This window comes from Podarcis tiliguerta, assembly GCF_965153285.1.
Source record: "Podarcis tiliguerta genome assembly, chromosome: 3".
NCBI lineage: Eukaryota > Metazoa > Chordata > Lepidosauria > Squamata > Lacertidae > Podarcis > Podarcis tiliguerta.
Window position 1 is genome coordinate 75,747,690 of NC_139536.1, and position 27,741 is coordinate 75,775,430.

General features: G+C 40.0%; 1 protein-coding gene across 5 annotated transcripts in view; it reads left to right on the plus strand.

The window, feature by feature from the left end:
• EPHA7 (EPH receptor A7) overlaps positions 1-27,741 on the plus strand; it is a 167,721-nt gene that overhangs the window by 127,539 nt on the left and 12,441 nt on the right. For 2 of the 5 annotated variants that reach the window (XM_083433421.1, XM_083433423.1), the window contains exons 6-14: positions 4,264-4,388; positions 8,722-8,890; positions 11,648-11,756; positions 12,689-12,744; positions 18,700-18,825; positions 21,499-21,684; positions 22,276-22,337; positions 24,496-24,705; positions 27,389-27,538. In XM_083433421.1, coding sequence (XP_083289547.1) covers positions 4,264-4,388; positions 8,722-8,890; positions 11,648-11,756; positions 12,689-12,744; positions 18,700-18,825; positions 21,499-21,684; positions 22,276-22,337; positions 24,496-24,705; positions 27,389-27,538 — 1,193 coding nt within the window. Of the gene's footprint in view, positions 1-4,263; positions 4,389-8,721; positions 8,891-11,647; positions 11,757-12,688; positions 12,745-18,699; positions 18,826-21,498; positions 21,685-22,275; positions 22,338-24,495; positions 24,706-27,388; positions 27,706-27,741 lie in introns of all 5 variants that reach the window. The other 3 variants (XR_014509533.1, XR_014509534.1, XM_083433422.1) reach the window with 3 other exon arrangements.

Genomic DNA, 27,741 nt, shown 5'->3' on the forward strand with positions numbered 1-27,741 from the left:
TATGTTGGAGAGGGGTAGAATGGGCATTTCCTGCCCCCACCCTGTATGTGAAGGTTAAGAATTATATTTTGATCCCTTTGAAGCAGTCTGGCAAATATCAAACAGTCTATTTAAACTATTCTAATCCATGGAGGAAGTGTGAAGTTTTCTCATGTTGTTTGGCAATCACATCCAAGGACAGTGTAATCCTCCAAGCTTCCCTTTGCCAGATGGATTAAATTATTTCATTTGTTGAGTGGAGAAACCAGCCAAGCGGGAATTTCCTTTGCGATTTCAGCCTGTATTGTCACAGCAATACACAAAATACTGGGTGAGAAGATGAAAAGTCAGGTCAGATTGTAAGTATGTGTCTTGTACATATTTTGCTGTCTTTTTCAAGAAGAAAACAACAGCACTGGATAGGGTAGCTTTCAGACCAGTGACTTCTAAATTCCAGCTAATGATTATGACCAGGGGATAATACTTGTTCCATCCTGGAATTGGCACATAACTCCTGAGGGAAAAGGTTCCTATGGTCAGACTTGGCAGTAGCACCCAATATGTTGTGGAAAATGTTACGGTCAGAGGGCTCCAGAGAGCCTGCCATGGCTGATACCAGGATTTATTTTTTTATTTTTATTTGAAAGAATCATCAGCTGGTGATGAAGCAAATGAAAGGGGGGAAATTGGAGGTTGAAGAATGGGGGGAAGAAGGAGAGGTTCATTGTGAGTGACTGGTCTACCTTGTAATCTGAGTGGGTGAGTTCAGGGCCGTCTTTAGCATATGTACTGCTGGGGTGCAAAGATCCAGCCAGCGCCCCTAAATTTAGTTTAGCCCCCAAATCAACTTTTATTATGCTCATGTCAGACACCACGCTTACGCCTTATCTCTTGTTTATGAAAGAAGGGAGGAAAAAGAAACCAATTTATTTATTTGCTCATTTATTTACAATACACTTATACTTAAGTATACACCACCACCACACTTAAACTTATAAGTATTGTTTAGGCACCTACTTAGGAGAAACATCAGTCATGTCAAAGGTGCCGCTGACCCCTCTGCTGCATAGCAGCTCAATACAATACATAACATAATATTTTCATGTAAGAGTTAATTTTGCATGCATGGCGCTGTTGTGAATGACAAGCGTCGCCACTGGCACGGCACTTCTTTGGTAAATGAGCACACAAAGTCGAAAGTCCTTTAGTGAAACAATGGATATACATTTTGATAATACCTAGGTATATATGTATTTTGTTTTTCCAGCTTGATCAAAATTATTTATTATTTCATAACAGGTAGATAGTTAAGAGCTTTAGCGGCAGGTGCCTGGCGTCCCCCAGAATTTGGCGTCTGGGTGCCCTGCACCCCTTGCACCCCCGGGCAAAGATGGCCCTGGGTGAGTTTACCAGGGCCAAACCGAAGTAAATAAATAGCCTTAGCCTCACATGTTTCTTGATCCTTTGCAGTCTCTCAAGAGTTATTCAGAGAGAGAGTTCTGTTGGAGTAGCTGAAGAGTCTTTTATTTTGCTTAAGTCCAACTCAGAATGCCTTCCTTTATCTACCCTTCCCTTTCAAATTTTACAAATACTAATCAAATTCTAATTCAAATCATATTCCTTTTCTATTTAATCTTGCTGTTGTTTCTGTTTGAATCTTGTATTGCTTGGTTGTTCTTATTAAAGTCAGAACAACTGTAGAAGGAACTTTGACTTAAATTCAGTCTGTTTGTCTCAGGTTTTGTTATTTAGCTATTCTTTGTCTTACGTTGTTAATTGATTTGAATGTTCGTTTGTGTGTGCGTTTCATACCCATAGCTTTGTCCCAAGTGATTTTTATAGCTGTAGTCTGCCTTATTAAGCCATTGTTATTACTGCTCTTCCTCTTCCTGCTAGTATTTACTGCTGAAAGCAGCAAAGCATCACACAATACACATTTGGTCTTTTAGCATCATCATTGCACAGTCATACCCCTGTTGTTAGCAGTCCATTATTTGTCAGACCATGAGGCATGTCCAAGGTGCTGGCCTTAAACCATGATGGCTGATTCACTGGCCATTTCCCCCCCCCCCCTTCACCAAGCTCAAGTATAGCTTCATGGTTACAGGCAGGAGCAGTGCACAGCATTGAGTTGCCAGTGGATCCTAGCTATTGCAAGTGGTAGCTGGGTAAGCAGAAAATTCCAGGGTGCTACACACCAGCAGCCCACTCATGCTCTTGCACAGGGAGCACCAGTTGCTCTTAGTCAAGAAAGAGGCAGAGTTAGAGAAATCAGACAGGAAGGGCAAGAGACACACGGAGCAGAGTAAGAACTCTCCCTCTTCCTCTCAGACTTCCATGTTCCACTCCCCCAAAATGTGGAAACAGCTTAAGCGGGTGACTATGGAGGATTCGAGGCGAAGAAAGTATGGATTCACAAGATCTAACTTTCCGGTGCCCACTCCAGCCTTCTCCTCAAATCAAAATACTTTGCTTGTTCTGTGCAGTACCACCTAAGAGTACCTTCCTTAATACCATTCGATCAGTGCTCACAAACAAAACCATAGGGAGGAACATGAATCCATTTTAGTTGTTCCTCCACCCTACCTGACCCTCCCCACCCCCACAATATAGATGCCTAGCACAAAAGCTCTGGATCTATTTGTCTAATTTCCCATATCACTTACTTTCAGACTAATGGAGAGGGGGGACCTACTATGTAGGCCAGGCTTCCTCAACCTCAGCCCTCCATATGTTTTTAGCCTACAACTCCTATGATCCCTAGCTAGCAGGACCAGTGGACAGGGATGATGGGAATTATAGTCTCCGAAGTTGAGGAAGTCTGATGTAGGCTAAGGAATTTTTCTTCTCTTTTCCTTTTAAGTGCCCCCAAACTGTAAGAGCAACCTTTGGGGAAACCCACTGGAGGCCTCCTTCTGAAATTTGGTAGGATCCATCCCCTCAGAAAGGCTTACCAAACCCCTAAATTTCATCAAATTGTGCTTCTATATAGACATTTATTTTTTAAAAAACACACACCAAACTTTAATGATGTGCTACACACATACAAATGGTGGACATAAAGGCCTGTAATTTGACATGCTTTATCCATTATGGAGGGGCAAATTCTACTTTCTTCCATAAAAAAGAAAGTTACAGCCTTTTTAAAAAAAAATCTGAACAGTGAATTGGAAAGATTACAAAGCATGATTTTTCCAAAGCAGTTCCCAAGCCGAATTAGGCAGTCTTCAAGCAGGGTCCAAATCAAATATTGTGGTTTAGTACACCCCCCAATATAAACATAATATTTTTCTCTCTTCAAAAGTATTTTTAGCATATTCAATTTTAGTTTCATCTATTAAAACTAATTAACTAATTTGATAAACTGAGTATGATTTCTATATCTATATGACAGACTTAAGAAATTTGCTATAATGATAGTATGGACAGGGCATCTTCCATTGTCAGGTAATGTTTATGTCAATCTGCTGGAGAAAGAGAAAGCACAGCAGGTGTTAACCATGCATTGGTGTTTTGGTGAATGAGTTCACATTGACATTGAAATGGTTCCCTCTTCCCAGTGTCTCTTCAGGAGTCTCTCTTCAAGCATCATCTCGTCACAGAAATGCTGACAATGACAGTGGGTTAGTGTGTCCCCTAGTCTAGATAAATGTCTTCTTAATGACAGTTAAATAAACTTGCCTCATTTTAAAAATGATTATTCAAGCAAGCAAGCTTCTCAAAAGAAAAATGCTACCAGATCTGCAACTAAAGCAGATCTCTTTTTCAGCGATGCCTGCTCTTTGCTTTCAAACTGTATGCATTATTGGAAGAATACGATGGGACTGAACTTGAGCTGGAATTACACACAATGTGGGTCTGAAGTATGACCTCATCTTTGCCTCCTTATTTGTTCATTTGTCTTACAAGTGTTGTCGAAACGTTTGTAACAAATATATGGTCTAGTGGTTTACCACCGGAGATTAATCTGGAAGCATATTTTCTTGGTTTAATTAGAATTCATTTGCTTAATTGTCATTCTGATCCCATCAATTGCTGCCTTGCACTAACTTGAACAATGCTGTCTTTTGCTGTTTACACTTTAATTTAGATTTCTATTATGGTTTATGAGCAGTAATAAGGCTCTGCTTGAATATTCATTAGCTTCTGAATTGTGAACTATGGAAAGGTGCTTTCTCTTACCTTAATGACAGCAACGCAGCAGGGGACTGATCAGTGGTGACACTTGATTGGAGACTTCCAGCGCATTTGCTTATTGTTTATTGACATGTCTCCTCCAAACAGCTCCCTCGCAAGTTAGCGGCGTAATGAAAGAGAAAGTGTTGCAAAGGAGTGTGGAGCTCTCCTGGCAGGAACCTGAGCATCCCAACGGAGTCATCACAGAATATGAAATCAAGTATTACGAGAAAGTAAGCACTATTCTGAAATATACTACTCTTCCTTCTGCCATGGGCAATGTTTTGTACAGACTGGGATTGCTTTACTTTTATCACTCGTGATTCTTCCTTACTGTTTTCTTTATTGTCATCATTTCTGTATTATGCATGGTTTGTTTTGTTCTTTTAAAGTATTTGAGGAAATAGAACAATAACAGTTAATCACCAGATCAATCAATCAAAATTCATTCATCAATGATGGCAAATTTAATTGTTAGGACTGTGAGTTCAGGGCACACTTGTACTTCCTCTTGTTTACTGCAACATAGGGAAGGAACAAAAGAAGTCTTAAGGTTGCATTTCCTTCTAAAAATGAACGAGAACTTATTAATTATTTCACAATGCCTTCAAAATTCAAGAACGGACCTATGTTTTTTAACATAGTTTGCAAAGTAATGTACATACAATTGCTTTATCAGTTAAAATGTAGGTGGTTAATCCAGTAAAATTATTTAATTGGTGACAGCCCTAATTATAATAGGCAGATTTATGATCTCATCTGCGGGATTTTGTGTTCCAGTATAAAGATTTTCCAATAATTTCTGTGCAAGAAAATGTTAGCTCAGAAGGAAGAGTCTTGTGCAAAAAAAGATTTTTCCTGCAAAATTCTCCTCCCCACCCCTTTGTGTTCCTTGGTATAATGCTACTTGTGCAAGAAAAACATTACATTGGAACAAACTTCATATACCCTTTTATTCTTCTAAATTTATCTTCCAAATTTATTATTAGCATAAATGCTGGACTTGGTGGGGTTTCTTGGAAAAATTGGATCTGATGACCTACCTAGCTTTTCTATTTTCCTTCCAGTTTGAGTGGAATAAATTATTTTCCTCAATTACATTTGCCAGCTTTTAGATCTCAGTGCTTTCAGGATCCCAAGCTCTTTTATAAATCTCATTGTGAGCATACATGTATTAGAATGATTTCCCAGTGATATATAGTATATCTACTGTCATAATAAAGAGAATGAGATCAAAATCTAATATAAATATATATGATATCTAAAAATAATGTAATGAATTCTAATAGCAATTATAAATAAATGATATATTTCTATTTCTACCAAAGCAAAAGAATACAAACACAGTCTGTATTGTCATAATGTCAACACAGTAAAAAAAAAGTAGCTCATAAAATATCACATAGCACAAAAAGGTCAACAAACTTTTTTTTTTAATTTTGAAAAAACAAACTTGGTAAAAATACAATACACACAGCTATCACAAGTTAACAAAATCACCCTTTCACAGTATGTCACTAGTTTAAAGTTTTTTAAAAACTAAACGTTTCCAGTTAGAATATACACGTAAATAAAAACATACTTTGTAACTATTTTCTGATCAAAATCTTTTTATTACTCCTCCATTTTTGTTGGGATTTCTTTTTTTCTTTTGTACCACAGTAATATCTAGCAGGCAGTTTTACTTGGTAGCATTGAATTGCTCTAGCAGTTTGTATCTCACATATAGTAGAATAGCAAGTCTTTTCAGGTCTTAAATAAAGTGGCAAATGCTATTTAAAGTGTTTTAATACAATTTTGACAAGTAGAAATGGAAGTGTGGAAATTCGTTATGTCTCCAAATCAGAGGTTTCTGGCCCAGTTTTTGTAAACTCAGGCAGCTGTACAGTTCACGGAAACTTCAGGTGTTTTTTTTTGTGAAGTCATCTTTTTAGATATAAAATACGTTCACAGCTGAAGTCATGATATATTGTTTTTCACAAATTAGCACTTTCCTTTCCGCCCCTTCCTTTTTTTTCTATTTTAGAAATAATTGATTAATTAAAAGAAGTATAACAATTCTTTTCTTAAACCTGCACACACAAAAACATATTTTAACTCACTTAGTGCTAAACTATAATTAAAATCTGGCAAATCTCTGTGGTTTAAAGGCCAGGTTTCTGTTGTCATCATCTGTTAATATAAAAAAAATGCCCCAGCAAATAGTTAGCTTTGTAATCGTTTGTATTTAAAATACTTCATAAGATAAAATTAGTGTTTAAATAGGGAACATTTCCCCCCAACAAATATGCATGTCTTTCCTTGAGAGGAGATCTACACAACATACCTGTATCAGTTCTACACCATGTTGCCATAGAAGAATCCTGGGGATTGTAGTTTGGTGATGTGCTGAGAATTTTCTACCAGTGATTCCTACCCTACCACAAACTACAATCCCAGGATTTATTTGAGAGGATAACTGTTAAACCGATTTCAAGCGCTAGTGTAGAAATGGCTGAAGTTTTCATGTGAAGGTGCTGGTCAAAGTGACAAAACAAAGTGTGATCACTCTTTGATTACTTTAGGCACAACTCATGGCAATGAGCGCTCCCCACATCAAATGGGGGGCGCCTTTTGCGTGGTCGTGCGCAGGCCCCCGGATCCCAGTTCGGCCCCTGGTAGTTTGGGCTGGCTTCATCCTCCCCAGGCTGGATACCTGGAGGTCTCCGCTTACCTCAGCCAATCGCCGAATCCCGCCTGGGGATCGGCCAGGCAAGGGGAGGGACCACTCAGCCCACACAACAGAAGGCAAATCTTAGCTGCGAAGCGTCAGTTGGCTCCAGAGCTTCTCCCACCCTGCCCTCCTTCAGTTCTTCTTTTGCAGGTTAGCTTCTTTTCCACAGGTACGCAGGCGCTGCTACGTTAGGGTCGCTGTTGAAGGGCCGGAAAGGGATTTTCCTGCATTGGCCGGTTTTGCCTTTCCCGTAGCAAAACGTCACAACTTTGGCGGTTTCAGGCCTTGGGCGGAATCCTTTAGTCTGTCTTCCTAAATGGGGGGGGGGGTGAAGCGGTGACTCACGCCCCCTTGCGGCGGTGATCCCAGGGTTCCCTGTTAAAGGGGTTTTGAGGGGAGGCATTGGCCATACACCAAGAGGCTGTCATTGCTCTCCCCTCCAACAGCATCGAAACGGGGGGTGGGCTCTCTACTTGAACATATGTTCTCCAGAGCCAGCCCAATCCCCACACATTCTGGATAACCCTGATGTTTCCCAGATCCCCGGCTGGGTACTGGGAAGGATAAACGCCCAATGCCTGAGCCAAGGTCTCCCTACATCTGAAACTTAATAAAGTTGTGGCCAATTTTAATCCCATAGCACATTGTCTTGAGTCATTATTCTGTTCAGGGGTCACCTGAGGTTGGAGGGGGGGTCCGTCTGTCCACGCAAAGTTCTCTGTGAGCCCCACTGAAATTAATGAAAAGTAGGAGCTGAGAAGTGCTCTAGTGAAGCTTGCACAGAGACTCTTCCAAATGGGCTCCATCCTATAATAGGTTCAGGTAATTTATGGTTTAACCCATGGTTTATACACATGGAAGTTGAATGCACTGACCAGCAGTTCACTACATGCAGATCCACATGTGTGCACAGTTGTCCACCCATAGAGCTCTTCTTTATTATTTTTAACATTTTAACAATATGCCCTCTAGGTGGATCATTTTAAAAATAAATAAATCATAAAACATAAACAAAGAATTTAAAGCACTAAGATTGATAGGAGGAAAACCATGCAATCAAAACCATTCACAAGCAGCATAAAATAATTTTCACACACCATTAAAACTCGACAAAACAAAAAAATGTTTTGTTCCAAATTGATTTTCTTTGTCCCTTGCAAAACAGTGCAGACACATATCTCATGTAGCTCATGGACAGCTGTTACAGTCAGAGGACCTCTTTTTCCACATTGAATCTTCACCCAGAAGACACAGCAGGGTCATGCAGAATGACTTTCTCTTTATCTGCCTAAATGAAAGTAAAAAATTATATGAAGGAACAATAAAATACCCCATTTTCAGAGGTCCAGGGCAAGATGGTGGGGAAGAAATAAATTGTGTGGAGATATAGCATGCTGCGGTACTTAAAAGCTGACTTAATACACTATTTGAGCCAACTGATGATCAGCCAACAGAAACTAAAGCATCATACAATGAAATACAAAAAGTCAAGGACATTTCCAGAGCCCAGTAAGTAAGGCCTTGGGCTTTGAGAGGGAAGTGTGAGCCCTGGCAGCTTCTTCCAAAAGCTGAGCTGCCAAAAACAAACAAACAAACAAACTGGGTGGGCAGGAATAAAGAAATGAAGAGCAGGGGAATCCATTTATTTCTTTACCCCCCCGCCCCAGGTTGTGATCGCATAAGCAAAGCGAGCACCATGGATAGTCTTGGGAGTGGCGGGGAGGAGATAGTCTTTGTAGCAAATTGAAATAAAGTGCCAGGACCAGGGGCTGTTATATAGCCATTGGTGTAATGGAGCAAATTTGAAATCTCTGGTTTAAATACTATCCAGTCATTTATCTTTGCTTTTCCAGGACCAAAGGGAGAGAACTTACTCAACAGTGAAAACCAGAGCCACCTCTGTATCGGTGAATAATCTGAAACCAGGAACAGTTTATGTTTTCCAGATTCGTGCGTTTACTGCTGCTGGCTATGGAAATTATAGCCCTAGGCTAGATGTTGCTACACTAGAGGAAGCCACAGGTAAAAATTAATTGCATCTTCTTTTTAAAAATATTTTTTTTAATATTACATTGTGACACTTTCCTCCTTCGTATTTCTTTTTTCTTTTCCCTTTCTACTTCACTTGTTTTCTTTTTCCTTGAGAAGCAAGCTGGTTTGATGTATGTCAAGTGTAAAACTTTAATTATATCTTATGCCAATTAAGAGCATCAATATAAATGAAAACACTGTGTCTTGGTAAGAAAGGTTGGAATGGTACTTGGGGAGACAACAGTGGCCCTGTGAAAACAGCCCCTGGTGGAGTATGTATATGCCTTATTTTAATGAGCATCTGAATTTGTGGACCCCTCATTTATTTCTTGATAGCACATCAGTGGCACTTGTTTTCTGCCTCTCACCTGAAGTCTCAAGTCTGTCATTAGATGTCAGGTTGGCTCAGTGCCTGCAGGTGAGACCCAAATTAGTTATACCTCTCAACTTTCAACTCATAGTCACCCCCACACCCTGAAAACTATGCCACAAGAACAGAATGGCCTTATGCTTTGAATTCTCCACTGGAAAACTGCATGGATTGGAGATTTATTTATTTTAATTTTTATTGATCTATCATAAACATATGGGCAAACTAACACATAACTATACAATAACATATTCAGTATAAAAAAATCTAATTACAGAGATATTGTTACATATAGCCAAGTTTTTAAGATGAGTCTATATAGCCCAACCACAATGAGGAATGAGTCATGGGAGGAGTATTTCTATGAATCTCCCTATTTATATAATCAAAAAAGGGAGACTATTCCACATCAAAACTATCCAGTTCGGCTTCTCTCCAGACTACATGTCTGACCAGATGTTCATATAAAGCAACATTATTTATTTTGTAAAGTATACATAATACACAATAATTCATTGTCTGGTGGGTTTATTTATTTAACACACAAAAAAAGTTAATATTAAACTTCTCACCTCTTTGTTCCTAGTTAGCTATTGTCTCCCTATGACTCATGCTTCTTAAGGGTTTTTCTTCTTCTTCTGACATAAGTGACATGGCTTCTGGGGCCAGAACTCTTGTTATTGGAGTTTAGCGCAGTAAATAATTTACTGATACTGTAGATCTTCATTCAGTTTTCAGATCTTATTTATGTAACTTCAGTATGGACCATTCTTTTCAAAATCAGAAGAAAACAAGTGAAAAGTCTGAATTAATGTCAGTTTTAGAAAAAGTTGCTAACATGTGAGTGTTTGTAAAACGTACACTCATCGCTATTGCTTTTATTACTTTTATTAATACGTAACAATTCTTAGCAGGAGAGGTGAGACAATGTGACACTTCTCAAGCCTGCCAGCTTGCACCTGTCAGGGCAGGAAGTAACAGGAAGCAACACATTTTCCTCCCTCTCAAGTGGTTGTTCTAAAAAAATAATAATCATCACCCCTCTAAAATCACTTGAGGAATTAAGACAGCTCCAGAATGAAGTAGATAACAGGCCCAATCATGGAGTCCCTTGAGGAAACATAGGGGCTTTTGGAGCCAATGGATTTAAGGCTGCCCTAGTCCCACTCTCAAGGTATGCGGGTGGCACTGTGGATTTAACCACAGAGCCTAGGACTTGCTGATCCGAAGGTCGGCAGTTCGAATCCCCGTGATGATGTGAGCTCCCGTTGCTCAGTCCCTGCTCCTGCCAACCTAGCAGTTCAAAAGCACAAAGTGCAAGTAGATAAATAGGCGGGAAGGTAAACGGTGTTTCCGTGCGCTGCTCTGGTTCGCCAGAAGCGGCTTAGTCATGCTGGCCACATGACCCGGAAGCTGTACACCCGCTCCCTCAGCCAATAAAGTGAGATGAGCGCTGCAACCCCAGAGTCGGTCACGACTGGACCTAATGGTCAGGGGTCCCTTTACCTTTACCTAGTCCCACTTTCAGAACACTCTATTTTGGAATGTAATTCTAGTCACCGACAGCAGTAGATCTGCACCTGCAGCGTTCTCCACAGGCACATCGGGCAGGCTCTGTGATGGGCATAACTACCCCTACCTCATAAACCCTCTCCAGCCACTGAATCTGGGCGTTGAGATATCTGCGCCTATTCTAGTTTATTTAATCCACAGCAATTGCTAATGGAAGTTACCATATTAAAGGTGATGGAAATAGATCTAAATCCATCATTGTTTAGTGCAGTTTTGAAATACTTGTAACTGGCAGTACAATCCTCTGCATGTCTTTCATAAATCAAGTCTGTTTAGTTCAGTGGGACTTATTCGCTGGTGAATATGATTACAGCCTAACAATGCAACCCTATGTGTGTCTGTTAAAAAAGTTCAGCAGGACTTTTTGTTGTGTTATTGTGTATAGGATTGCAGCCTTCATCTGTAACTATCAACCTTCATAAATATTTCAATATTCTCCTATCCCATGCTGAGATTGCTGCTTCCCCACCCCACCCCCCACAGATATCCTTGTGTGTCTTTAACAGCCTGGAAAAACCCAGTAGGCACCTTTTCCTAATATAGACATGTAGTGAGGGCAAAACTGCACATGTTGAATTTCTGTGCCTGTCAAACTGTAGTTAGACTCAGGACCTTTGTCAGGATAATGCAGCAGACCTGATCGTAGCTAAGACATAAAATGTCTATCCTGCCTTTTGGGGTTAAAAAAGAGATAACCTGTATACCCACAATAGTCTCTAAAGTTGTAGAATCGTGCCAGAATCTGTTTCAGAACGGCATATTGGATTCATCTTTAACATTTTCTCTCTTCTTTTTTTTGTTGGCAGCCACTGCTGTCTCCAGTGAACAGAATCCTGTAATAATCATAGCTGTGGTAGCTGTGGCAGGCACTATCATTCTGGTCTTCATGGTTTTTGGCTTCATCATTGGACGAAGGTACTGTTTATGGATATTAAGAGAGTTGTTAATAGCTAGTTTATATGAATTATATTTTAAGAAATTTTTCTTGAGCCATGCATTGGCATCTGTAGGGTTTTCAACTTAAATATTGTAATATTTTCCACTCAAAGCATGGTTTGGCTAAAAGCTTTGTTTTATTGATAGCTATTTCGCGAAAACATGACAGGGACGTTCCATGAACTTAAGCAACTAGAGTGATTGGTTGTTTGAATTTGTTCATTGACTCTTCCGTAATATTCGTGACAAAGGCCAAGATCCCAAGGGCCTAACCCTAATCTTTGGGGACCAAAACACCTTTGAGATACATGAAAAGTGTAGGAAATAATAGAATTGTAGATATCTAGTTCAACTCCCTGCAATGCAGGAATCTCAACTAAAGCATCCATGACAGATGCCCCCACAACTTCTGTTTAAAACCTCCAATGAGAGTCTACTACCTTCCAAGGGAGTCCATTCCATTGTCAGAACAGTTCTTACCCTGAGAAAGTTCAGACTGATGTTTCGTTAGAATCTCCTTTCTTGCAGGAGAAAACAAGCTTGCTCCATCTTTCATGTGACAGCCCTCTAGATATTTGAAAAGAAATGCATTGGGTGGGTTGCTGTGTGGAATCAACAATTCTTAATGTGTGTGCTGAAGTACTTTTCACCTATGGATCGGAAGGCAAATTCACTAAGTGGTTTCTGAAATGCACCACTCCTCATACATGCACACTTTCCAACAATTTTTTGTGTGAGCCATAGCAGTATACAGGTTGTAATTAAGGATGAGTTTAAAACATACAAGGATTTTATATTTATACGTCCTCTTATATCCATTTCATATCTAGTTTTCACAATGGGGGAAGGGGAAAATCAACCTGTAGTTATATATTATTTTTGTGAAAATGCCCTTCTCTTTTTTTTTACAGGCACTGTGGCTATAGCAAAGCTGATCAAGAAGGAGATGAAGAACTTTACTTTCATTGTAAGTGTTTTGCTGTTATTTCCCCCAAGAATTTCCAGGCCAATTATAATGCATTGGGACTGGCAGTAATAGAATAGACACAATACAAAAACAACATTCTTGCAGAGGAACAACTATAATAAATTTTAAAATGCTGTGTAAACGGCAAGTGTGAAGTTAAAAACTGTAAAAGAAGTATGACCTCTTCCCAAAGCACATAGAATAAAATCAACACTGTTCACATGGCAGATTTTATTGCTGTACATTTGGATGATATATAGTTGTCTCCAATCCACATTTTTCCTTTGGTTGCTTTTGAATAAGTGTTTCATAATATCCTAATGGTTCCCTCTGAGATACTGTGATTGATTGCTGTTGGCCCAATAGCTATTTGATTTATTTTTATTATTTGTGCAGGAAAGTTAGGATTCATCCGTTGCCCAAGGCTTAAGGCAGTTCAGTAAAAACTATATTTCTAAATTTGTCTCAGTGATTAGCCAACATAATACTTATAGAACTTGGAATAACTGGTGAAGAAAATAGGCCAATCAACCAATTAGTATGTCAGTTCAATCTTGAGTTTTATTGATATATTTTTTAAAAGCCCCCTAATAAAATCAGCATTACATAGAAGAGGATCAGAAATAGTTGTGTGTAATATCATACTTGCTCTCCAGCTGCTATGCTTAGTGAACTCAGAGCTGCCTAGATCCTGTTAAAGTTGATCTCTGTTGATAACATCACTTACATTTCAGCAGAAACATCTTGTAGTCACCTTTATCTGCTCAATAAAGGCTTTCCTCCCATAACAATATTTTGGGTTATGATCAGATCCCAAATGATTGTCTGCATATAAAAACTAGTTGTTGATGAATTACATTGTTCTGCAATCAGAATGTGTAATTGATTGAAGAATTATAGCATACATTTAGGAGGGGAGAATAATTTTGAAATACACACCAAAAGTTCCAACATACTTTTGTTTTCTTTTGGGTTGTCCATCAGTTCCCACAGTGCTTTCTGATGCTTTCTGGTGGTGATTCAATGAAAATTGATTGCATGTTGCCTTTCCCATGGATTTCAATTTAAATCAATGCAAATCTCCTTTTTAAATCTGGTTACTTAATTAACAAATAGATTGAGCAGTGCAAATTAGACTGAGTGATATAGGTTATTCAAACATGACTTGGTAAAAATTAAATTTTTCTTTTTCCATTGTGTAGTGGAGGCTGGTCTTTTCAGGGTAATGGGGCACTGCCCCACTAACTTGTGTCCTCATCCAACCACCACCTGCCTGTCTTCATCTGCCCAGTCCATGGGATGGCAGTCTCTGCTAGCTCCCTCATCTGTCTCAGTGTTGCCCTTGCAGAACTTGACAGGCTCCACTGCCATTGTGCCTCCAAAGAAGCTGTTCACTTGTGAAAATAAGTCTTAAATTTGTTCCCTTCACATTAAATGGAAAAAAGATGCAAGGTTAATTAACAGTCTGTAGCCACCATTGTGGTCCTGGTCCAGACATCCCATAGATTATTGTAGTATTCACTCTAATCAAAAAGAGGCAAGCTATTTGTATGACTGATAAAGTAAAGTCATGAATTTCGGTGGAGCATCTAGAGTTATGATACACAAATTAATATTTTAGGCTTCATCCAAAAAATCATTCCTGTGGGTACATCTAATTAATATTTCAGATACAGCCCAACAATCTTCCCCAGCATGTGTACTAGGCGTATGGTGATTTTAACTTTCTACTAGAACCTCTTCCATTGTTTTGAAGGCTCCTTGAGAGGGTTCCCTGACTTTCAGCAGTGCAGTATAAATAAAGGGCCTGAAAAAATCCCTTTGGTTGTCTAGATGTTGAGTTGCTGCCCTTGGTCTTTACTCTTCCTTTTTATGTTGCAATGTAATTATTTATTTAAAAGATTTGCAACCTATCTTTCAAAACATCCTGCTCTCACAAAGCAGTTTACAAAAGCAGTATAAAGTATGGTGGTGGTGGTGATAATAATAATAATAATAATAGTACTCAGAGCGCACTGCCCTTACAAAACAGTTTCAAAACACACAAACTGCAATAACTAGAAAAGCAACAAAATACCTGCAACAACAAAAATACCTCCCAAGTAAGAAAAGAGAAACAATAAAGCATTGAAAAAGCACAAAACATTTAAATCAGCCAAATACAGAATTTGGCAAAGTTTTACTCACAGTAGACCAGTTGAAATTAATGAACGAGTAAATTTGCTCCATTAATTTGATTAGGGCCACTCTGAATAAAACTTGGTATTTAGCAACCACTTGAAGACCAGCCATGACAAGACCATGCATATTTTCTGAAGAAATGGATCTCAGCTTGTAGTTAGTGGTAGGCCATTTTTTTTTTTTTTTACAGTTAGGTTCATAATACTTCCCTTACAACCTGGGTGCTATGAATTCATGTTTTGCACTGGTGTTTCCTGAAGCAAATGACTGATTCATCAAAGGAAATATAGTAAATTAAGAATCAGAGTGGCTGATAATAACATCTGGATGAATACAGGGTCATTCAATACACTTAAGAGAAAGTTATTGTGAAGCCTAAATACAACCTTTCTGATTTATAATTTTCTTATCAATAAGTTTAGGAGTTATTTTTTGCCTGTAGATGAAGTTGGAGATATTTTAGCAATTTTTTGCCCCCATATCACCAGACTAGTTTTAATGTAACAAAGTGGCTGGTTGTCAGTGTTCTGTTTGTAATAGTTTGTTGCTAACATAGATTTTAATACTCGGGAGTAAATGAAACAGCATTGAAAACAGTAGCCAAATAAGTGCTGTTCTGGTGGTTCCTTAGTGTTTAGTATTTGGTAATGCTATCCAGAGACTCAAGTCAAAGGCACATCAAGTTTTCTCTTTCACCTTTCCTCCTCTCATAAAATTTGATCAACCTGAGTTCATTCATTCTCTCTAAGTCTAGATATGTCAATACTTAAATCACTTCATTAAACTACTGTTTGAAACCATTCCTGCCTCATTCAAGCCTTGCAGGGCACTTTACCCAATAAATGGAAAATAGTAATAGCAATCAGGGTTATCACGTTTTGAGTGCATGTTGTTGTTTTAAAAATGAAGCATTTGCAAATATCCCACTGTTGAAATGAAGCTCCTCAGAAGGATTAGAATCTTAGTAACACCATCTTATTTTAGTTGTAGTGAGGCTCTTCATATCCTTAAAATACTTTAAGGTCTTTTCGATATTCCCTACCGAGTGATGTCTGAGAAAGAAATGAAATTAAGCATTTTTCCCCCTTTACATGTGTCTACAGGGAAAGTGAAAGTGCTAGCTGGAGAATGCTTTTCCCCAGCATGCACTATTTTTAGATGATATGTTTTAGGGAAAGAAAATGTAAATAGGTTAACAGCCTAGTCTTAATAGTCAGAAACTGAAATTGAAAATAACACTTCATTCCTTCATTGTATCCCTTTCAAGAAATCTAGTTATCCAATATCTAGGGAAGCTTACAGTCTGTCAGAAAAGATTACCAACCATGAAGCCAACCCGAAAGTCTTATGATTTTCATCTTTACTTGACTACATTTTTAGAGCCTTTTGATAAAAAGCATAGTATTTAATTTGATGTGATCATTGTTTCTAGGGAGAAACAAAACACAGTCTTGAAGTCACTGATGATTTCCAATTTTGCATCCTTTTGTTCCTGTGGTATACAGACAATTTTCTTATATGCTAAAACATCAGACTGGATTTTCACAGTAACCTGAAACAGCAATCCTTTTAACTAGCTTTCAGATCAGTGAATTTAATAGAATGTCCAGTCTTCCCATTCAATTCCCCTCAACTTTGAATGATCCCAAGTGCTACGTTTTTAAAGGTATAACACAATGGAAGAGTTTAGTCAACCAATTGCAATTTACATTTTGTTTCCTCCTACCATTTTCTTTTAACAATGTCTTTGAATCTGAGGGAGCACTATTTCACGTTGGTATGCCAAGAAAGCGTTGGCCTGTCAAAATGTTTTATGACAGCTTGAATAAAGTACCATCAGAGACCCATTTACGATTCACAAGGTTACCTCCAATCCAGGCTCCTTATCGCAAGCACAAGAAGATGGCTCATTCTCCATCTGCTTGCTTGAGAGCACAATATAGGCAGTTAACCTATTGTTTTCTGCTCTCTTTCCCTTCTGGTTGGGGACGTAAATAAAAAATGAGCCCTTATCAGCTCCAGAAGCTGAGCCATTATTATTATGATTAGCACTAAACCTATTGAAAAATACAGTGCAGCAAAAGTAACCTCTGGGGAAGATGTGAAATAATTTCTTGCAGATCCTCAGTATGCCTATTCAGCTCCGTGGATGACCTCCACATCACTAGCATTCTTTTCCCATGGCATTATTTTTAATAATATAGCTGCTGCAGTTTGAAACATGTGATACCTGCTGAATATGTTGCCCATGACTATTTCATTAAGACCTTTCTCAAAATTGATGGAATCTGTGCCTGAAAACTTCTTTTCTCAACCACATATCTTGGTGATTAGGCCATTGTACTGTCTAGGAGAGAGCATTCTGCTTCTTGTATTTCATCCCATAACCTCCCTACCACCGCCACCACCACCACAGACAGACAGACAGACAGACATACAAACAAACAAACCAGTGTGCTCAAACTACAGGTGTAACCGTGTCACAAAGAAACAATGTAAACACACCACTTGCCCTATATTATTCATTAACTAATTACCGTATTTTTTGCTCTATAAGACTCACTTTTTCCCTCCTAAAAGGTAAGGGGAAATGTGTGTGCGTCTTATGGAGCGAATGCAGGCTGTGCAGCTATCCCAGAAGCCAGAACAACAAGAGGGATCGCTGCTTTCACTGCACAGCGATCCCTCTTGCTGTTCTGGCTTCTGGGATTTAGAATATATTTTTTCTTGTTTTCCTCCTCCCAAAACTAGGTGCGTCTTATGGTCTGGTGCATCTTATAGAGCGAAAAATATGGTAAATTTATATACCACCCTTTGTCCCAAAGGAGTTCAGAGCAGCAATTTATGGCTATCCAACATTTGGTCGGGAAGATCAATGTGAAATTCTGAAGGGTGGGGAAACATTGCATTCACTTTCTACAATACCGATCTGCACATTTTCCTACTCACCAGTACACGCACAGTTGGGGAAGATATGACAGAATCTTGTGGATAAATGAAACAAGAGAGAGCCCAATAAGGTGTATCATTTATATGTCACAGACAGATAAGACTGTCGAAATGTGATACCACTTTGTGTTAGGGGGAAAAAGAGGTTGGAACCAGTTATATTTCATCTCAGAATAGTCACCTTTCTGATCTCTGCCCTTACGGTATCTTCCCCCTCTTGCTTGGCAAGCCTACCAAAAGCAGGCCAACACCAGCAGCATGAAAATAGGTTGTGAGAAGGCACAGAGGTATCCCACTGCCCCTCCAGCAAGCCACTTACCTCTCTGCAGGAAGATTCAGTTGGCTGGAGGTCTCAGTATATTTTTCAGAACACAGGATGCGGATAAAGGACAGATACTCAAAACAATGAACTTGTTAGAAACATTCACTCCATTCACTCAAGACAATGTAAGTGTAAGGTAGGGATCAGCAACTAGAACTTCCAGGGCCAAATCCGTATCATCTTTTGGCTGTCCCAATTGCCAGTCCACAGTTAATGGAGTGAATAGTGACTGTGGCAGCAGAGCTTGCAGGTTCCACTGGGGAAGAAAGAATTGGGTTTTCGCCTTTCACCCCATCTCAGATGGGTCATCCTGCAAAGTTGCTTGCTGACCACAAATGTAAGGAATGGGGAGGTGTTTCCTAAGAAACGCCCGTTTGCCTTACCTAGCTGGCTCGACAGGAGCCTCACTGTTCTAGAGTGCGCTCTGCTTAATGAAATTCCGGGATTGGCTGCACAATAAGTGCTTTGCTTCATCACAGTCATGCTTTCTTACATCATTACAGTTAAATTTCCAGGCACCAAAACCTACATTGACCCTGAAACCTACGAGGATCCAAATAGAGCTGTCCATCAATTCGCCAAGGAGTTAGATGCCTCCTGTATTAAAATAGAGCGTGTGATCGGTGCAGGTAAGCTCGCTGTGGCTTCCTTATACAATTCTTCCATTTAGCTCGGATTGAAACTCATACATCATGATGACAGGCAAATAATTATATCTTGCGCATGGAGCTTTTTGCCTATACCAGAGTGGTTAAAAGCACTGGAGCTGCATTTGCTCATAAATGTAAAATAAATAAATAACCAGTCCAGTGGTCCAAAACATGTGTGTGTATTTCTATTTCCTTTTAGGAAAATGAAATGAAAATTGTGTTTTACAAATGCAAATAATGTCATTCCTGTTGAGAGAAGGTGGTGCATTTGAGTTAAACACCTGATGGCTATATTTGCATCAATATTTCCATTAAATTCCAAGAGAGGCTTACTTGTGTGTATATATATAAAGAATGACATTTGTGTTTGTTATAACTAAAAGCTAGCTTTACAAAGTAAGTTTTTCTTTAGAGAATGTCATTGGTGCCATTTTTAAAGTATTTTATTGCTATAAGGAGTCTTCATCTTAGCTCTTGTGAGTGATGGTAATTGTGCTGTCATTACATTGCTTTTCTTCCTTTTCCCACATACTTAGGCAGTGGTGTTCATGCTCTGGAAACCTGTTTCCATTTGTTTGCATTAATAAGATATGTGACACTTTTATTATTATACTGGTTCATGTAGTGAAATTAAGTATCCATGGGCAAGAAAAATATCAAATACCTGGGACTCCTGGAGGAAACATTCTTTGATTTCCTGTTGTTTTATGCAGTACTTTTAAGTCCTCTTTTCCCCCTCTTTAAATCACTCCTGCAGCAGTGTGACAAGTGCTGTAAATTACATATAATAGCTCTTTGTTGTTGTTTTTTAAAAGGGGAGGCGGACTCATTTAACTTAAAAAAGCCTTATCTTGGTCATAAAAGCTAATGTGAAAACAGATCAACCCTATGCATGTTATGCCAGTATGTATAGGACTGCAGCCTTAGAAGATGTTAATGACGACATTAACTAAAACTAAATTCATGTACACTTCTAATTCAGAATATTATCTTAAGTCATGCAGCAGTCTGTCCCACTGGAATTCAATGGATGCTCCAATCTTGTTTTTGAATATCTGCTTTCGGTGCCAGCATAACCACATGCTTTCACTGTAAGCACTTATTTGTAGGCACAGAGGTGAGTAATAACCTTCAAGTCCCAGTTCTTAAATTCAGCAGAGGCATCATTATAACATTGTGGAGCAGATTTGACACAATAACTTTATTTCCACCATGCAGATAACCTTCCCTCATGAGCTGGAGCCTCCATTCAAAACAACTGTTCCCATTGATTGATTGAGTGATTGAATTTATATAACGACCTATACCTGGAGGTCTCAGGGCGGTTCACAGAACAAAATCATAATATAAAACCACACTATATATAATCAAAATAAAAATAACAACCCCCCCCCACCAAAAAAAGAATCACATTTTAAAAGGGCATAGGATGCTTTGCTTTGCCAAGTTAGCTGCATTGAAGGCCTGCTTCCAGGAAAACTGGGTCACCGTTTCTCCATATCCATTCCAGTGATTTTACAGAAGTCAAAGCAGCCCCCTTATACAAAGGCTTCCTCTGAAAAAAAAAAAAGTTAGCAAGTTTAGATAGGTTCAGAAATTAACCATGGCATTTCCCAAATTAAGAGAAGGCTCATTTCTGAGCCAGTCCAACAACACAAAGCAGGGGTGAGCTTGCCCATCTGTAGACAATAAAAATCAATAGCACCTTGGTAGACTAAAGTTGTATAAAACCCTTAATTCACAGCAAGTGCTCACTGGCTTAGAACTTGACTGAGATAATAGATAAGGGTCTGTGGTTAAATAAACTTGAGACAGCACAAAACAACAACAATCTTACTTTCCTGCTCTTGTGGAATTCTGATTCAATTTGACTTTTTAAAAGGAAAATTAATTTTCTGATTCATTTTGTGACTACAAACTCAGAACTCTGCTGACAAACTGAAAGGCAAATATGGAAATGTCAGTCCTTTTGGTGGTGAAGTGTTAAGTGTGGTTGCCTTATTTATATTTCAATTCATGGGTCATACTTAACAAAGACTGCGAGGGAAATGACTGTTGCAACAGCCTGACGATGAAGCAGAAAAATATATGCACAGTTTATATCAAGTAAACATATGAAGTATCTGTGTGACAGACAGGCAGGCAGCATCAAAGATTTTAGCATGTTTCTCTGCTAATGTGGTACACTCAACTGAGGAGTAAAGGTTCTCAGTTCTGTGAGTGGTTGATTTTGATGAGGGCATTATAATCTTTTGTTCCCTGCCAACATGTTTATGATACTCCTGTTGTGCACAACCATTGTGTGCTATACTATTGTCTGTACTATACTACTGACTGTGCCATCACAGTCCTCCGCTTTTATAGCTTCCTCACGTTGCTATAGAATAGGCTAAAATTTGCTCATTTAGGGCCTGATCTTGCCAAAGCTCTTTTATATTTCTTTGATTTCAACCATGTGCTTAAATGTTTTCCATTGAAATTACTGCAGCTTGGAGGCATTTAACCTTGGTTGGGTTATGCCCTTGTTGATTTGATTCAAATCTAGCATAACATTAAGTGGGAGTGTTCAGTTGACATCTAAATGCATTGGACATAAGCAATTCTGGTCCTGTATCAGTGATTTCCTAACAGACGATATGTTTTCCATTTCAGGAGAGTTTGGAGAAGTATGCAGTGGGCGCCTAAAGCTTCCAGGCAAGAGAGATGTTGCCGTGGCCATTAAAACCTTAAAAGTAGGCTTCACTGAAAAGCAAAGAAGGGATTTTCTTTGTGAGGCGAGCATCATGGGACAGTTTGATCACCCCAACGTTGTTCATTTAGAAGGGGTGGTTACCAGAGGTAATTAACTACCAGATCTGACCTTTAGACAACATACTAAAAGGCAATACATTGTTACAAAGTTTTCATAGTCAGCAATTCAAAAGACAGAGATGTGCTGCATAGATTAACAGATTTTCTTCTGATGTGTAACTAACTAAGGGAATGCTTAGTTTATGCAACAACATTAGAGAGAAAGAGAAATAAGATCAGTGGATGATGAAAAGATGAAGGATTTTGGAATATTTATTTTTCCTAGTCCCATTTAGCCTCAAATACCATGTAGGAAGATAAGGTTTCTTATGTCCTTTCGTATTATCTGAAGTGCCATTTCCCCAGAATTCTCTTCACACAGCGGGAGTCAGGAGAACGCACTGACATTTTGATTTGTACGGTTTAACTTTTGCGAATCATGACCATATTCTGCACACAGACATTTAAGGGCCTTTTAGATCTCAGTAACAGTTTTGGAAGCTTCAGGAGCACTCATGCCTCAACTATTCAGCCCTTCAAAGGAACAACATATGTTTTATCAGGAGTGGAGGGAACCACTCTGCTCAGATTATGATTCCTTTAAACAAAATGTGCCCCCCTTTCTTTTTTCTTTTTTAGGGAAACCAGTCATGATTGTAATAGAATACATGGAGAATGGAGCTCTGGATGCATTTCTCAGGGTGAGTGAATGCTAGAGGGAAACATACATAGCACTTCAAAAATAAAATATATATGCTACCAATTTAGCATAATAAAACATTTTCAGTGTAAAATGAGAACACGCCAAACATTAAGAGATCTCTGAATGGTCTCTGAAAAATCAGATTAGAAATTAGAAGACCAGACGGGATCAAACGAAAACATTTTTGGCCATCTAAGTGATCCAATGTGGGACAGATATTGTGGTTTTGATTACCATCATCGAAAGGGACCTGAAGCCATATTGTGGGAACACATGCTTCAAAATCATATTTGTATCTTTTCAACATTGTAGAAAAGAAAGAGTCCTTAAATTAAGTGCAGCAGTAATTCAGAAACGAAGGAAGCATTCCCTCCCCCCAGTCCTAAGAGAGATTTTACAACTTTTTGTGACTGTTTACCATTTATGGTAGACAACTTGCTAAATGCTACGAAGTCCAAAAAGGAAGTACATATAACTGTTAGCATCAGTAAGCTAAATCTGCTGCATGGATCCAAAAGTATAATATTGGTAATCATGGGCGTAGCCAGAGGGGCAGGGGGGGCAGCTGCCCTCCCCTAGAGCGAGTAAAACAATAAAAATGCTTAACTAACTGACCAATCACATCAGTTCTGCCACCCCTAACAAAAACCCTGGCTACGCCCATGATTGGTATCATAATGTTTCTTCCCATATTCACAACAGCTACTTTCCTATTATGTAGTTCACACTTTAGGAGCATGGATGCCAGCATAAATGCCATGTAATACCGTATTTTTCACTCCATAGGGCGCACCTGACCATAGGGCGCACCTAGTTTTTAGAGGAGGAAAATACGGAAAAAAATATTCTGAATCAAATGTTGCACTAAACTATTTAAAGCAGCAAATTGAGCCTCAGAGGAGGGTAGGAAGGGGAACCATGGCTTATCTAAGTCCAGTTAATAATGCTGAGCCTGACTTATGGCCATCGAGATTAGCCTGGCCGTCTCAGTGGAAATCTGGGAAGGCTGAGGTGGATTTTCAGTGGTCAAAGTGTGGTTGTGTCTTCCTGCCTGGCATCTATTTCCTGCCGTCTTTCCCAATGCGCCCCTGCACCCTGCTTCAAGGGAAGGAAGCGGAGCCATGGATCCTCTGCTCGCAACTGCAGTGGATTCCCTCCACTTTGAAGCAGGAAAGTGGGAGAGGAGCTGCTTACACAAGTATAAGCTGCTCCCCTCCCACTTTTCTGCTTCAAAGGGAGCCCAGGAGAAGGGAATCCGCTGCAGCCGCAAGCAGTGGAGGATCCATGGTCCCTTTCCTTCCCTCCTCCGTGATTGCTTTGAAGCAGGAAAGTAGGAGATGAGCTGCTTACACAAGTGTAAGCTGCTCCCCTCCCACTTTGCTGCTTCAAAGGGAGCCCGGGAGAAGGGAATCTGCTGCATTCACCAGCAGAGGATGCATGATCCCCTTCCTTTTCTCCTCCGTAGTTGCTTTGAAGCAGGAAAGTGGGAGAGGAGCTGCTTACACGAGTGCGCCGCTCTTGGGGGCTTTTCCTCCAGGAGGGAGAAGGGACTGATGCGGCCAGTCAGTCCCTTCTCCCTCCTGGAGAAAAGCCCGCAAGAGTGCACGAAGCTTGTGTGCGTCTCTTGAGGGCTTTTCCCGCCTGCCTCCCCCCTGCATCCGCTCCATAGGACGCACACACATTTTCCCTTGCTTTTTAGGAGGGAAAAAGTGCATCCTATGGTGCGAAAAATACGGTATATACTCTTGCCCTTAAAATACATTTTTACATAAAGCTAAGGACCAGTATATTCATAGCTCTCATGGAGTAACCCATTCCTCTACCCTTTGGGAAAGGTTTAATGAAAATCAGGATTTACACATATATATTCATATACTAATAGGGTTTCTCTTACGATTGATCTGCTGCTAGGGTGGCATGTGGGGGTTGACGGACTGCACATGTGAAGCCCAGAGCGACACTTCATGTCTTACATGTGGGCTGTGGGAGGCAAGTCATGCATGAGATGGAGGCACTAATGACATATTACATGTGGAATTTGCAGACACGGGGCTGTGGGAGGCCCGGCCTTAAAGCACCAGGATTTTAACAATGTTTTTATCCTTCCCTCTCAGCTGCTCTAAGACACATTTCTCTGCTTCTTTCTTTTACTTCAGAAACATGATGGGCAATTTACAGTAATTCAGCTGGTGGGGATGTTGAGAGGAATTGCTGCTGGAATGAGATACTTGGCTGATATGGGATACGTGCACAGGGACTTAGCAGCACGCAACATTCTGGTCAACAGCAATCTTGTTTGCAAAGTGTCAGACTTTGGCCTCTCCAGAGTTATAGAAGATGACCCAGAAGCTGTCTACACTACAACAGTGAGTTGCACATTAAACCAAAAAAGAGCACAGTTCGCTCAAGTATATTGTTGCCCATTCCCCACTCCCAGGAGTGGTGAGAATTTCCAAGGGCTGTGCTCCACAAGTCAAGCGACCTTTAGATGAAAAAACACTGGTGACCGGTGGCATTTTTGCATTATTTGTGTTATTTCCAAGTACATATGTAGAGCACAGGTGGAGGCAGGTGGCATGCACATTCTTACAAGATGGTAGCACTACTATCCCACATCATATCTTCAGGGGTGCCCTTATCCAATTCTCTGTTCTTTCTCCCTACCTCCTGTTTTTGTTTCTCACACAAAAACTTCTTTAGAGAAGTAGGTGTGTGACTTCTCTAAGATCTGAATGCTTTCCAGTATAAAAGTCTCTATCTGCCAGACATTAGCTCCCATTGATGAAACATCATCACTCCAGTATCCTGGGCTAGTAACAAGCAGGGTCTCTTAACAAAGGAATTGCCAGCCAATCATAGCAATTTTATTAACTGTAAAAGTTAATATTAAGAGTAATAATGCAATAGAACTCCATGCAAGACTCAGTAGAAATGGGGGGCAGAGACTGGGATTGAGGGGGCAAGCCAGGAGCACGTGGTAAAGATGGCGCAACTAAAATAAAATGTGAACCCCACCTCACTAATTTCAAAAGATTAAGAATCCCATTAATCTCAAACTCCTTGAAAAATAGCTTTCTCTTGAGTTCAGCAGGTGGCCACCCTCCTTTGATACACACCTGTTCTAGCAGTATACATTTTCCAATCCACACACATCGGAAGTTCTCTTTCATGTGAGACCAGTGCTGAAAAGTGGCAGCATGGAATATAGGTGGGAGCTATGGATAACAGGTTGAAGTTGGGAGACTATTCTGCCACCATCTACACCAACGCTGATTACCATGACAGACCAAAATGTACCTGTTAGGAACAAGGGCAGAGTCTCACCAAGACTCAGTAAACTGTTAACGTTGGGGATGGGAAAGTTTTTTCAGCCCAAGCCTGAGGGCTGCATTCCCTCATGAAAAAAAAAAATAATCAGTGGCCAGCTGTCAGTAAAAACAGTGGACAAGGCCAAAGCATTCACACCCCCCCCCACCCACTAAACCGTCTCTTCTGTCCTGCTTCTGCTTCCCCCTGCCCCTCCCCATGCAGGACTTTAAAACAGTTTAAAACATGCTCTTATTGGCACAAATGAAAGTCTACGTGCTGCTTTGGGGTGACTTTCATGTGGGTTGCAGCTCATGGGGAGGTGGGAGTTAGGCTTCCCTCCACAGATGCAAACCTCCCCCCCCCCCAAAAAAAAGATTCCATGCTGCATAACATTTCTGCTTTTCACTGGTACCAGTGAAAGCATTTTGTTTTTAAGTATAATTGCTGCAAGTATTGCAGCACAGAGGGAGGGTTACTCCTAGCACCTAACGACCCCTCCCTTCCCGGAAGAAATGCAAGCTTTTTAAAAGCCTAAATGCTATGGGCAGGGTGAAGAGAGGCGGTTGTGTGTTGGATGGAAAGGCCCTGCAGGCCACATTTAGTCCTTGGGCCAGAGGCTCCTCACCAATGGGTTTAACTAATCAAGTAAACATGTTAGCACATGCAGCAGTGGACCTAGCCGCTCAGGCACCTGGGGAGCAGGGCGAGCCACCCAGGGGGAGTGATCAGCACCCATTGGGGGCAATTGGCATCCAGGGGGCCAGTGCAGCAATCTGCCCAGGAGGGAATTTGTCACACACACACCCTCAGGGATGACACCCGGCCGCCCACCTTCCTACGCCCCTGAGCACATTCTAACAGCAGCTCTAACTATGCAATTTGGGACAACAGGCTTGAAATAATTCCTGTTAATAATCCTAAACTGACTCAGAGTCTCAGAGTAAAGGTGCCAGTAAAAAAAAAAAAGGGGGGGGAGTGAAAATTCATGCTCATTAGCAAGCTCATTACAATACAACAGGTGTGGGTAAGTCAGGTGTCCTCCACAATAATTTCCATCATCACTGACCATTCTGGCTGGTGCTGATGGCAGTTGGAGCTGAAGAACATCAGGAGTGCCACAGGTTCCCCTACCCTAAAATACAGTACCTGTGGAGCTTTCACCAGTGCTCAAGGAAGGTGCATATTAATGTCATTGGCCCACAGGTACAATGATTGCTGCTGTCCTCTGCCAAATGCTGGATTATGGCATCTGCACACTGCTCTCCCAGCCCAGTCCTCTAATGGATGTTTGTATATTCTCTTGAGCTCCCTGAATGATGGAAAACCAACATGTTAAGAAGGGGAAAGTGCATTTTTAATTGTGGAGGTTCTCAGTACATTACAAACTAGCGTATCGGGAAGATGTCAAGAATAAGAAAAAGTTTCTTCCTGATATTCTAGTTTTCCATGTATAATAAACATTTATATCTAGTTGTATTTAACCATGTCATCCTTGCAATGATCTGAAGTGGTGCAGCCCAGTAGTAGCTGCTCTGTATATCATATAGGTTGTAGGAGGGAGGAATGGCTATAATCTGTGAGATGATGCAAGATTTAAAGAAGCACAGGCATAATTTTCTTCCTTAGTTTTAATTTTCTTTTATGATTGCAAGAAGATCTAACAAGCTGCCTGTCAGCTAGTGCTTTCATGTATGGATGGTGTTACTGTAAGTTTGTTTCAGAAACTTTCTTTTTCCATAGGGTGGGAAAATACCAGTAAGATGGACAGCTCCTGAGGCCATACAGTATCGCAAGTTTACATCAGCAAGTGACGTATGGAGTTATGGAATAGTAATGTGGGAAGTCATGTCTTACGGAGAGAGGCCATACTGGGATATGTCAAATCAAGATGTAAGTTCCAAAAATGCATGTTCTGTTTCTTATAATGCACAGCACTGGATAATAGAACTTGCAAATGATATATGGATTAGGGTTTTCTCTCTAGCAACACACCCAAAGACTTGAAGAACAACTAATAATAATATCATAAAAGGGAAATAGAAACTTATTTTGGAATGGTCAAAGGCCTGGAAACGATGCCTTATGAGGAACGT